The 13,920-nt window shown below is 44.5% G+C and overlaps 1 protein-coding gene across 1 annotated transcript in view; it reads left to right on the top strand.

Annotated features, from left to right (window-relative positions):
* The first annotated feature begins 10,664 nt into the window (after window positions 1–10,664).
* The window catches only part of LOC135873820 (ATP-dependent translocase ABCB1-like), a 78,540-nt gene continuing 75,284 nt past the window's right edge, over window positions 10,665–13,920 (top strand). Inside the window, exons 1-2 of the mRNA XM_065398434.1 lie at window positions 10,665–10,688; window positions 12,028–12,087. Coding sequence (XP_065254506.1) covers window positions 10,665–10,688; window positions 12,028–12,087 — 84 coding nt within the window. The remainder of the gene's footprint in view (window positions 10,689–12,027; window positions 12,088–13,920) is intronic.

Genomic DNA, 13,920 nt, shown 5'->3' with positions numbered 1-13,920 from the left:
CTGACACACCAAAAGGACACTGAAAAACTGTGCTGCATGTCATATAAAGTCAATGTTAGGGAGACATTTAAAAAAAAAAGGCTGAGTGAAGGTGAGGAAGGGACTACTGCTATGTTGTGTAATGCTCACAAAATCCAAAAGCTAAGAACAATAAGGAAGTTTCTCTTATCTTAGCATCTCCAATCGTCTCCATCTCAGTCTAGTAGGTCATTGAACTACTGGAGTCTATACATGGCATTTGATGGGGTGGAAAGCATGATGTGTCGGCTCCTTTCAGTTCAGTTCCACTGGGCCTGTGTTATGAACAGTTTCAACATCTGAATTTTAACTGTAACTTTTTTTGGGAAGTGTAACACTAACCAGAGATCTTGTGAGATTTAATAGCAAAGCTCATATTATACAGTGGTCAAACTGTGCATCTTTATCATCCCAAATATGCATTCCCTGCATACCTCAAATTGCCATTGACTTTAATAGGAACATGTACAGGGCAGGACCTTATAATGGGAGGAGCCTCACACCCCAATCTCTCACTGTCTATTCCAGGCATAATATACCAAATGCTTACTGATATGAATGGCAGGAAGGACAGATAGCCTTGTGACTGCAGGACTGATAAACAGGAGATCTACGTTCAATTTCATTTTCCGCCACTGACTTCCTTGGCAAGCCATTAATCTCTGAGCTTCAGTTTCCCCATCCAAAAAGTATTGCTACCTCACTGGAGAACTGAGGCTAAATTAACCCCATCAAATGAGCCATGTATAGACTCCTGTAGTCCAATGACCTACTAGAAAAATTTTAATTGGTTCCTCTTATTATTTACTATTTCTATATGGTAAAGACTATGGACCTCCGAGAGGGATGAGGGCTCCATTGTACTAACAAATAACACAGAGAGGCCCTGCCCCAGAGAGCGCAGTCTGACAATATACACCAGATGACTAAATAGACAAACAGGGAAGTAGAAGGTAGCCGTAGAGGCAAGTTATTTTACATTATTAATCACAATAGTCTATCTAGTCTAAGATACTTACAGGACCCACATTACCACAGTACCTGATTGCTTCACAAACTTTAATGTATTTATCTTCACAACACCTCTGAGATGGAAGCTGGGGGTGCTATGCTGACCAGAGAGAGGTTGTCACCATGGGTCTACAACCCTGGGTACCTTACAATGCTTTGCTACTTAGATCCCATCTTGGGATGCTCACAACCAGCCTACAAGCATGCAGGTCACACCCTGAAGTTTCTGTGCGCTAGGCAACCCTAACTCAGCAGCTCTGACCCCAGCACCCTGTCTACTACACCACAGCCCCACTCAGACTCCCAGCAGCCTTGGTTACAACCAGAAAGATGACCGCAACAAACTCCTGGTCCTGAATTTTCCCAAAATAGTGTGTTCTCTATTATCCAGACCTCTCCTGGAGAGTTCAGAGAAATAAAAAGGTCCATTTGTTCCTCTAAAGACCCAAAAGCATATCACAGCCTAGTAACTTTAAAGGGAAGGGTGTACTTACTCCAGTTAACACACCATGGAGTTGGTTTATAATAAAAATAGAACAAATTTTATTAAAAATAGAACATAGGCTAAGTGATGCCAACTAAAAGGAATAAAGTTAGAAAGGGTTACCAGCAAATCGAAGTGAAAACATGCTTCTAAAAGTCTAAACCTTAATCTAGCAAGTTACAGGCTTTGTTCAAGACGGTTTCTCATTCTTCTTCCTAGCCATGGCTGACATTCCTTCAGTCAGGACCTTCCACAAAAGTACAAGGTGCTGGCTTTCCGTGTCTTCTTAGGCTGAAAGATCTTTACTAAAGTAGGTTTCTCATCTATATTCAGTTCCATAGACTTCACCCCCTTCCCACCCTTGGTTGAAGGACCTATCTTTCTTAGCTTGGAAGAGCTCGGTTCCCTTGTGTGTCTAGTGATGGATGCCAAAGAAGCCTTCTGTCTATGCTCATATCTTCCAAAGTTCAATTACTTTGTTTCAAGAGGCAGGATGACCTCATGTTGTTCTTTGCTTCCTATGGGCTTCCCAGCCCCCTGTATGTAACTGGAGTTTCCATTGTTTTGATTCCAGCATGCTTAATTTACACAGGAGACAGGTAAATAGTTGCCTCCTCTCCTGTATGGGAGAGAAACTGTTCCTCTCTGTTTGCCTGCAGAATTTAAAACATAACATCATTAAGTATCCATATGTCCTCAGATAGTGGTAATACACACATTTCATAATGATATCATCACTAGTGTGTCATTAGCTTTCAGAAAAGACCTTGGTCTATACACTCTTATAATACAGTAATATTTTTTACAATCCATTGATTCAATTGCTTATTACTTGAGGTTCAACCGCCTATGTTTATACACACGCAAACCTTTAAAATAGATTCTTCTGAAGGTTACCCCTCAAAGTGAAGTTTGTTCAAGTTGTGAGGAAGGCAACATGGAGGTACATGCTCTTTCTTCCCTCAATTGTGTTTGCTGAAATGCAAATTGTTCTGTTTCCTGCCATCTCCTCCCTCTGCTGTCTTGTTGTAAACTCCCCTGACACACTTTAATAATAATTCCAGCATATATTCATAACTCTTAATACACATTGCATACATACATCACACAAGAATGTTAATGATCAGGATTAATTAGTTTTCAAATGATATCTCACAAGACATACTTTGTTCAAAGGTTATTACATCAGTGTGTAAATACTGCAGTGCTTAGCGTCACAACCTCTGTGAGGTAGAGAAGTGTTATTATCTGCATTTTATAAGTGGGGACCTGCGACACAGAGAGGCGAAGTGCCTTGCCCAAGATCACACAGGAAGTCTGTAACAGAGCAGGGACTTGAACCCAGGTCTTCTAAGTTCCAGGTAGATTTCCTAGTCACTAAACCATCCATAGTCTCTAGTAGTCACAGCCGATCAGAGGCGCTGACTCCGTGGGTGCTCCGGGGCTGGAGCACCCACGGGGAAAAATTGGTGGGTGCTCTGCACCCAGCGGCAGCTCCCAGACCCATCCCCCACACACCAGCTCACCTCCGCCTCCTCCCCTGAGCGCGCCAGCGCGTCCTGCTTCTCCCCCCTCCCTCCCAGCACTTGTGCGCGAAACAGCTGTTTCGCGCCGCAAGCGTTGGGACAGAGGGGGGAGGAGGAGGAACACAGCACACTCAGGGAAGAGGTGGGGCCAGGGTGGGGATTTGGGGAGGGGTCCATTAGGGTTAGGGAGGGGGCGGAGTCAGGGCGGAGTTGGGGGCGGGGGGGGGCACAAGCACCCACCAGCGCCAAAGAAAGTTGGCGCCTGTGCAGCTGATCACCAACTGCTGCTTCCAGTTGTCACCTGAGATTTGCATCAGAGTAACAGGTCTATTGATATCTCCAAATCCCTGGAGCTATTGGTCCTCAATTGGAAATCAATGGAGACTAGTTGAAAGAGTCTTCTGGGGTATAGCATTATTTTTACTGAGGTGTAGAAATATACCTCTCTATACAGTGTACAATTTTAACCCTCTCTTCATTGCATTGTTTTGGAAATAATTAGTCTTTCAAATTAAAATAAATTCTGGTTGACTTCTGAGTTCCTGAAAGCCATACAGAGATCTTCCAATGGGCAAATGTGGACACAGCACACACAAACAGACCATTTGTCTCTTTACCATTTAATCTCTCTAACAAATTATTTTTTGAAGGCAGACCAATATTACTTTAAAGATTCAGAGGCAAGCTCCAGTAGATGTAAATTCAAGCCTAGAGGCTACACAGATACAGTAGCAAATGACATACTTAAGGTTTCATATAGAGTTCCATTTTAACTTCCTGTTTACACTTTCCCATTGTAGGATTTGTGTCATATAGGATCATAAAATGTAGGGCTGGAAAGGACCTTGAGAGGTCATCTAGGCTGATCTCCTGTGCAAAGACAGGACCAAGTATACCTAGACCAGGGATCTCAAACTCAAATGACCACAAGGGCCACATGAGGACTAGTGCATTGAACCAAGGGCCGCATCACTGACATCCCCCTCGCTGCCTCTGGCCCCGCCCCCACTCCACCCCTTCCATTAGGCCCTGTCCCTGCCCCACCTCTTCCCACCCCTTCTCTGCCCCATTCCAACCGTTTCCCTGAAGTCCGCACCCCAACGCTGCACCCAGGGGGTGCAGAAAGGGTGCAGGGTGCAGCGGGGGCTCAGGGCAGGGAGTTGAGGGGCAGGTGGTGTGCAGGGAGCGGCAGGGGTCTCAGGGCAGGGTGTTGGTGGGTGGGGTGCAAGAGGGTGAGGGGTGAGGCAGGTGGCTCAGGGCAGGGAGTGCAGGAGGGGTGCGGGATATAGCAGGGGGCTCAGGGCAGGGGGTTGGGGTGCAGGAGGGGTGTGGGATGTGGCAGGGGGCTCAGGGCAGGGGTTGGGGTGCAGGAGGGGTGTGGGATGTGGCAAGGGGCTCAGGGCAGGGGGTTCGGGTGCAGGAGGGGTGTGGGATGTGGCAGGGGGATCAGGGCAGGGAGTTGGGGTGTGGGATGTGGCAGGGGGCTCAGGGCAGGGGTTGGGGTGCAGGAGGGGTGTGGGATGTGGCAAGGGGCTCAGGGCAGGGGGTTCGGGTGCAGGAGGGGTGTGGGATGTGGCAGGGGGCTCAGGGCAGGGAGTTGGGGTGTGGGATGTGGCAGGGGGTTCAGGGCAGGGAGTTGGGGTGTGGGATGTGGCAGGGGGCTCAGGGCAGGGGTTGGGGTGCAGGAGGGGTGTGGATGTGGCAGGGGGCTCAGGGCAGGGAGTTGGTGTGCAGGAGGGGTGCAGGGTGCGAGCTCCAGCCCGGCGCCGCTTACCTAGAGTGGCTCCGGGGTGGCAGTGGCGCACACCAGGGCCAGGGCAGGCTCCCTGCCTGCCTGCCCTGGCCCCCGGCCCCACGCCGCTCCATTCCAGGAAGCAGCTGGAACCATATCCCTGCAGCCCCTGGGGGAGGGGGGAGGCTGAGGGTTCCGTGCGTGCACTGCTCTTGCTCTAGGTACCTCCCTCAAAGCTCCCATTGGCCGCGGTTCCCTGTTTCTTGCCAATGGGAGCTGTGGGGGGTGGTGCCTGGAAGGAGGCAATGCAGGAGCCCTCTGCCTCCTTCCCCCTCCCACCCCGAAGGGGCGTGCTGCCAGCTGCTTCAGAGAGCTGCGCGGGGCTCGCAGCACCATAGGGGGCAATCCCGTGGGTAGGCAGAGGGGCAGAGGGGGGGCGCGGGGAGCTTGGCAGGCCACATGCAAGAGCCCTGCGGGCCGTGTGTTTGAGACCCCTGATCTAGACCATCCCTGACAGGTGTTAGTCCAACCTGTTCTTAAAAACCTCCAATGGCAGGGATTTGACAACCTCCTTTGGTAACCTATTCCAATACTTAACTATCCTTATAGTTAGAAAGTTTGTCCTAATATCTAACCTAAATCTCCCTTGCTGCAGATTAAGCCCATTACTTCTTGTCCTACCTTCAGTGGACATGGAGAACAACTGATCACCATCCTCTTTATAACAGTCTTTAACATATCTGAAAACTGTTACCAGGTCCCACCTCAGTCTTCTTTTCTCAAGAGTAAATAAACCTAATTTTTTAACATTTTCTCAGGGTCAGGTCTCCTAAACCTTTTATTATTTTTGTTGCCCTCCTCTGGCGACAAAACTCTCTCCGATTTGTGCACATATTTCGTACAGAGTAGCACTCAAGCCTGGACACTATACTCCAGCTGAGGCCTCACCAAAGCCACGTAGAGTGGAAGTATGTCTTACATATGACACTCTTGCTAATACACCCTAGAATGGGGTTAGCCTTTTTCCTAACTGCAAGGCATTGTTGACTCATATTCAATTTGTGATCCACTATAACTCTCAGATCCTTTTCCGTAGTATGGCTGTCTTTACATTGTGGAGTTGTGTATTTGATTTTTCCTTCGTAAGTGACTTTCCACTTGTCTATTGAATTTCATCTTGTTGATTTCAGACCTGTTCTCCAATTTGTCAAGGTCGTTTTGAATTCTTATCTTGTCCTTCAAAGTGCTTGCAACCCTTCTCAGCTTGGTGTCATTCACAAGTGTTATAAGCATACTCTCCATTCCATTATCCATGTAGTTATCTAAAATGTTGAATTGTACTGACCCCAGTACAGATAAATCCTCTCAGTTTGACTGTGAACCATTGATAATTACTTGTTGAGTTTGGTTTTTCAATCAATTCTGCACCTGCCTTATAGTAATGTCATATAGTCCACATTTCCCTAGTTTGCTTATGAGACTGTCATATGGGACAGTGTCAAAAGCCTTACTATAATCAAGATAAATTATATTTATTGCTTCATCCCTATTCAGTAGGCCAGTAATCTTGTCAAAAAAGAAAATTAGGTTGGCCTGAGATGATTGTTCTCTTAGCAAATCCATGCAGACTATTACTTATCACCCTATTATCTTCCAGGTGCTTACAAAGTGATTGTTAAATACTTTGTTGCAGTTTTTTCTAGGTATCAAAGTTAGGGTCACTGATCTGTAATTCTCCAGGTCCTCCTTGTTCCCCTTTTAGAGATAGGTACTAGGTTTGCCCTCTCCAGCCCTCTGGGAACTCACCTATCGTCCATGAGTTCTTGAAGACATTGCTCAGGGTTCCTAGATTGCTTCAATTAGTCCCTTAAGTATATCCTAGGGTGAATTTCATCAGGCCCTGCTGACTTGAATACATCTAACCTCTTTAAATATTCTTTAACCTGTTTTTTCACTATTCTGGCTTGCGTTCCTTCCCCAGGTTGTTAATATTAATTGTGTTTAGCCTCTGGTCACAGTTACCCTTTTTAATGAAGACTGAAACAAAACAGGCATTAAACTCCTCAAGGCTTCTTGATGTCATCTCTTATTAACTCTCCTTCCCTGCTAAGCAGTGGACCTACACTTTCCTTTGTGTTCCTCTTACTCCTAATGTATTTATAGAATACTAAAGACATATTACATTAAACATTAACATTGTTCAAATTTGACTTGTCTCTCACATGAACAGTCCTGGTTTCTGTAGGGAGGACTCAGTTTAGTTTAGTTGAATGTATGGACACGTGTCTGGTTGATATTAATGTTATATCACCATGTAGTCTGTAAGATCGTGTTCTATTCAAATCTGTATTAAGGGGTTTAAATATTTCATGCTAGGAAGCTACTTTTAAAACAAATATATTGCAATTTTTGGGGTAAATTTTGCAGTTAAAAAAAAATAAGTTGTAATTATCATTGAATTAATTTGTGGATTATGCTGCATATTGGATTACACCTGGTTAAAATATTTTTGAAAATGTTATTGTACATAAGCTATGAAAAGGAAGTGTCATTTCAAATATAAAGAAAAAATAATTTACCGACCAAAAAAAACCCACCACTTTTAAATACATTTTGAAACTTACCTGAAAACAATGTTCAAAGTAGAGTGATTTTCCCATTGAAATTAATGTTGAAGCAGACAACAAGTTTGAACATTACTTTTTATTTTTATGGCTTTCTTTCTAAATATCTATATGGGATTTGATAGAAAAACACTGGTGATTCCCTTTAACACTGTGATCCAAACCAACAAAAAATTCAGGGAAATTTAGAGTTAAGGCTCTCTCTTCTCCACCTATATCCATTTGTGGTTAGTTATTACAGGACATCATAGGCACAATACATAAAAACATCTGTTGTTTGTAGACTCCAGCAATAAATGGTCATAGCAGGATAAGTTAAGCTTTACCCAGGAAACTAAAGGCCTGTCTACACTACAATCTTAAGCAGACCTATGTTACGTTGACTTACAGCCACTGCAGTAATTACTGTGTTGGCTGATGTCCACACTACCTTCCATCTGTCAAAGGTGCATGACCTCACCAGGAGTGCTTCCACCAACTGAAGAGGGGCATTGTGGGGGGCTGAGAGCCCGGGCTTCTCACCTCTGGCAGGGAGATCCAAACCCAGAGTCTGGTTACCATGCTCCCAGCTGGGAACAAGCAGCCAGGACCTCAGGGGGCAGGAGGGCTCCAGTGGGGAGCCTGGGCGGCAGCCCAAGCTGGGACCCTGGGTGGCAGCCTAACTTGGAGCAGAGACCAGCCACCCAGCTGGGGGGGCCAGGAGCTGACTTTCTTGTCAAATTCATGGCTCCAGAGGAACTATGAAATTGACAAGACTGACAGCCAACAGTTGACATAAGGAGCAGCGTCTACACAGACACTGCCTTGCCCTAACTACAACAACATAAGCCCTATGCCTCTCCTGGAGGTGGAGTTATTGTGTTGGTGTAGTAGGGAACTTACATCAGCGGGAGCAAGGCTGTAGTGTAGACACTAACCTAGTTAGGTCGACATAAGTGGCTTTATAGAACAAGCCTAAAGGACTGATCTTTCAGCAACGGAGTTTGAACATAGATTTCAATGGGAGCTGACTCAGACCCCTTATAGTTAAATTCCTTGTTCTTAAAATTAAGTTTATAACAAACCAACAAAACAATAAAATTAACAAATGTTTCACAGGTTTGGGAATTTTTAATAATCTCTTTGAATGCATGGGAGCATTGACTGAATAAACCAAGTGACTTCTCCGAATGTCAATTCACCTTGCAAATTGTAGAGTGCAAATAGACAGTCACCACACTTTTAAAGCTCCTACTCTCTTCTGTACACCAGTGTCAGATTTTTAAAACATGTTTTCACATATGAAGAAAAATATCCAGATGTAAATAATAGGTTTTAAAAATATATTTTTAAAAATCGTCATCTTACCTTAGCATCTGCAAGGTGGATCCATTCTTTCACAGCCTTAGAAGTACTGGTAGCTGTGATGTCTTTGAATGTTGAATTCTGGGGCACTGCAGTAGAAATGGACCTGGATATGTAACAATAAAAGACATAAGTATTTTGGTCCCAATTGTGCCTCCCTTATTGGGTGTAAGGTAGAATCCAAAATAACTAAGAATAATACAGTCCTGAGCCATTTTTCAATGAGATTTTGTGAATGCTCCTCTTATTCTTTCTATTTGGGACTTTCAACACACTGTATTATTTTGGTGCTGATTCATTCAAAGAAAAACCCAAACTTTCAAGAATGACTTCTAAGGTCTCTACCCACTTCTATTTTCTTTTTTAAATACCACAGTCAATGGTCTCATTCACCGTCATTTACAATAAAAATATTGCTATTATATGAAATATACACCACAGAGGGAAGTGCAAGTGCATCATGTGTTATTATTTCAAGGATGATCATCAAGCACCTGGTTGTGCAACCCTTACTCAGTTTGCCTTAGGGCTTATTTGTCAGCGTGGAGTAATTGATGGGAATAAGCTGTTCTGCAATAGCTATTCCGAAACAGTTCCCTACGTGAACACTGCATTCCAGAAAAAAAATCACCTTATTCTGGAATAGTTACTCCATTTTGGATGTGCAGTAATATTCTGGAATAAAAGTGATTTTATTCCAGAAAGATTAAAAATTGAATTGAGTGTAGTGGAAGTATAGTCTTTTTGTTCATATGTGGTTAACTGTTGTCAAATTAGTTCTTTTTCAGAACATGTATTTTATCAATATTCCGGATTTTAGACTAGAATACAGCTTTACAGACCGTTTCAGTGTCTGCATTATTAACTCCATTCTAAGCAATCTTTACTGAAGTGGCAATCTGCTGTAGGGGTGACATTTCAGATTTTGCGGGGGGGGGGGGGGAAGCCCAACTTTGAGCAAGGGCCCAGGAGCTACTTACGCCCTTATAAACTCATGGATCTTTTTGAAGGATAAAATGTAAAAAAATCAGACAGCTAACTAGAGTTAGAGGTGAATCATCTGCCAAGCTTAGCGAGAATTCATCCAGCACAGGATAGTAGAAACCGTTTTTTATATATTGTTGACTGCTCTTCAGAACATCATATGCAAACGACTGATCCTGTGTGCCAGAAACAAAGAGCTGTGCCAGCTTGGAGTATATTTTGTTTGTTCTTTGTGGCCTTGCTGGTTTGCAATGCTGAGGTCAACTTTTGCTACTGCCTGAGGGGAAAAGGCAATTTCAGGTTCCTTGGCTATGTGTTCAGCTTCCTCACATAACTCCTTCCATTTGCTTTCAGATGATCTCATTTCTTCAGAAGCAGGAGTATTGCTTGCTACTAATTCCAAGGAACTAGATAAATTCCAGCTTTAATTTTGCAGTTCTTCTGAAGCACTGTTCAAAATTTGAAGATCTATTCCTTTTTGCTGAGGTTCTTAATTTTTCAAAAATTATTCAGTCTCTGCAGGAGGTCCTTAGCAGTGCAAATACAGCTGTTATTAGATTTACAAAGAATTTTCTGAAGTGGAAGTCTTGCACCATTTATATCCTAAAACAAAAACAAAAACATATCACTTTCAACTGACCGACTGTAGTGAGGCGGATTGGCCGCCCACAAACCCAGAGGGGAGGGGCCCCTCACTGAACCCTGGTGGGCAGAGCCACGCCACGCTCAACCCTCCAGCCGGAGGGCGGGACAGGAAGTACAAAAGTCGGGCCGGAAAACTCAGTTGGGGCCCAGCTGCGGAGGCGCCAGAGGCTTCCTGCAAGCTCCGGAGCTGGGAGGCTGCCACAGACCCTGAGGAATCTGCGGAGTGGCCAGGGCCATTTAGAGACCCAAACACGGAGGAGCTGCAAGCCCTGACAGAGGCCCTCTTCCCCGACAACATGGATGACCCTCTACAGAGCCAGGTACGCCCTGAGGGAGAGTTAAGAAGTGGCCCAGAGGTAGCCGACCCCTTTCTAGCTGCAACACTGTCAGCAAGTGAGTCAGTGTGGTGCGCTCAGGATCCCCGCTGACCCATTGGCAGACCGCTCTGGCACTGCTAGGGCCCTGCTGGGACGCAGGGGAGTGGATGGGCCTGCGTCCCCTCTGCCACCCCAATCCGTGGGTGGCAGTCTCCCCCTCTCTTAGGCAAGAAGCCTGCACTTGTTGGCCCTCCGCTACAGTTAGGAGGCTCGACTGTTTTGCTGCACAGCCTGAGTGTAGGCCTGAGCCAGAGACTCTTTGCTGCCCCGCCCTCACCAGGGGCTGGGCTCTGTAACTTTGTTTGTCGTTCGGCCCTGATCACAGACCCGTGCTCTCATCTCCCGTCGCCCCGCAGATTCCCCATGCCAGGCGACCTCCCAGGCATTTGTCCTCCAAAGAGAATAACACAGCCAGTAAGTACCCATAAGGATTACCAAGATAGTGAACTTATTTTTACATTTCCTTTGGGTTTCTTAGGTATGTTTGAGTTAAATTTACCACTCCTGTATTTGAACAGTATGAGAGCCTCTGATGAAAGGTGTTCTGTAAATGCCAAGTACTATTATTTTTAGCCTCTTATTCTGCCATTCCCCTATCAAGATTAAATATTAGACATTGTCTGAAAGTCAATGCCCGTATACATCCTCACAGAAAATAGAAATCTATTCCATTCTTGCCACTTTTGGCAAGGCAGCAATTTGATTCAGTGACATGATTGTGAGATTCATGATGCACATAAGGACATCTGAAACACGCTTGTATTTTATACTGGGATCCCCCTGGATGAAAGGGACTTGAAACTAGTGTAACCAGATAACAAGTGTGAAAAATTGGAACACTTTTTTCTCTGGGGTGGGGATATAGGTGCTGTGATGCACGGCTAGAAGTGGTTAAATATCCTGCAAAATAAATAACCCTCAAAAGACATGTGGGGAGATAATGTTTGTGTTTTTGTGTGTTTACATATGTATGAGTAGGGTTGACAATGTAACCAACAGTCCCTGTCTATGCTGTATTCTGATAATTCAGAGGTCAAAAGAACATCCTATCATTTAAATGAATTGTAAACATGGGATATCTTGGTATTCATTTCTCTTTGAAATGTACTGTGAATGGAGGAGGAACAAGCAAATGGCCTTATGTTAATTCATATAGCTAATTACCAGTGATGGACCTCCTTCAAAGTCATCCTAATTACCTTTTGTTCCCTGAGGAACTCCAATTTGTCAAAAGACATGAAATTGTATAAAAGATCTTTGGGTCTTGATTCTGTCATTTCAGATCTACTTGGACTTCATCAGGAGAATTTTGAGTCGCAAGACCAAGATCCCAGTTATGCTGGTACGCCCTGAATATGATATTTGGACATCGGACTATAACCTATGAACTATTTCTGAAAGAACTCTTTGCAACTACAAAGCTCACCATCTCTGCTATGAATCTGCACCTCAATGAATTGAATTCATGCCTGTATGTATATTGATCTTTTAACCATACTCTCTCTTTAGTTTTTTAATAAATTTTAGTTTAGTTAATAAGAATTGGCTGTGTTGGGGCCTTGAGGTGCTACCTCCAGACTATAAATGTCATAATAAATGTTGTGTTTTATGTTTCACAATAATGCCCTAGAACTAGGGAAGGTGCGTGTGACAGTGGGGAATGCTGGGATTGTGGAGGTGACCTAGGAAACTTCAGAGTGTTGTGCCCTCAGTTTCCACCCCAGCTCCTGATTTTTAACAAATATTGGAGCAGAAGGAATTTTTGTTGGTTGTGGTGGTGATGGAGTACTAATTATGTCTCTATTTAAAATGTAGTAGCTTACACTATCAACTAGAATTGGTACAATGGGCTAAATTCTGCCCTCAGTTACACAATTCTAACCCCACACGGGTTGCATGGTTGTAAGTGAAGGAAGGATTTAGCCACCAAACTCTTAACTCTGTAACAGTTGTCCAACACCAACCAGGCCTGGGTACTGCTGGGAGAGGCACCCAAGAAAGGAATTCTATCTTCCTGGTCTTTGCCTACTATATCAGGGGTGGGGGTGGTAAGCCGAAAATGGTATCTATTATTTTACCATTGCCACATGCAGATATATTAATGTGAGAGTTGCCACACATTGGGGTATTTTCAGCTCAATCACTTCAGGAAAACAAAGTGTAGCTTGTTTTTTATGAATGCTATAGTGGGTATAGTCCAGCTGTAACCAGTATTTCCTTTAAGCAGATACCACTCTCCAGTCTAGCCAGTTAGGGCTGATGCTAGTTAACTCAACTTGACTGATGCTGCACTGTAGTGATTAGGACCTTCCCATTAGCAGCTGCCTCTTGGAAGGGCAATCAAATACAGTGAAGTTCTGGAACAGCCTCACAATAGGAGTTTCTGGGACAAGCAACTTAATTTTAAGAGAGAGCTGGACAAATTTATGAGTGGGATTGTATGATGTGGTTGGTTAGGGGAGCTGGCTTCATAGCCCTGAGCATCCCTTCTGGTTCATGTTTTATGTTCCTAAAATATCATGCTTAAGGGCTTCAGCTGGTCACCTGCAGGGATTTTCTCCAGCCCCGCATTGTATTCTGGTGTTTATCTCCTTCCTCTAAAGCATCAGAGATGGCCATGGCTGGAGATGGGACACTGGATGAGGTGGGCCCGGCTCTCAGGTGTTACTGAGAATTTTCTGATGTGCTTAGCCAGCGGGCTCTTGCTCACATGCTCAGGGTCTAACTGACCACCATATGTGGAGTTGGGAAGGCATCTTCCCCAGATCAGATTGGCAGTGAGCTGGGGGCGGGAGGGGGTTGCCTTCCTCTGCAGCATGTGGTGCAGTTCTTGTGTTAGAATCATCAGGGTATATCTTATTAACTCAATTCCTTGCCATGCCTGGTGCACCTCCGCGCCTCCTATTCTCTGCCTGTGACAGTTTAATCTCCTGAGGGATTTAATACTTTGGTCTAATTTCAGTTGTTGGGTTTGATGCCTGGGTGTTGGTGGCCTGTGATATACAGCAGGTCAGACTAGATGATCCGGTTGTCGCTTCTGGCCTCAAAGTCTGACATTTGGGCCCGAAGATTGTCTATTTCTAACCAAAGATGATTTTTAAAATTAATTGAGTGGTTTGATAAAATAGAACACCTAAAAAAGGAAATGGCATTCTTCCTTCCAAAGCGCACACCT

The sequence above is a fragment of the Emys orbicularis genome, chromosome 2, assembly GCF_028017835.1.
Source record: "Emys orbicularis isolate rEmyOrb1 chromosome 2, rEmyOrb1.hap1, whole genome shotgun sequence".
Lineage (NCBI taxonomy): Eukaryota > Metazoa > Chordata > Testudines > Emydidae > Emys > Emys orbicularis.
This window is presented reverse-complemented; position numbering and strand designations above follow the sequence as displayed.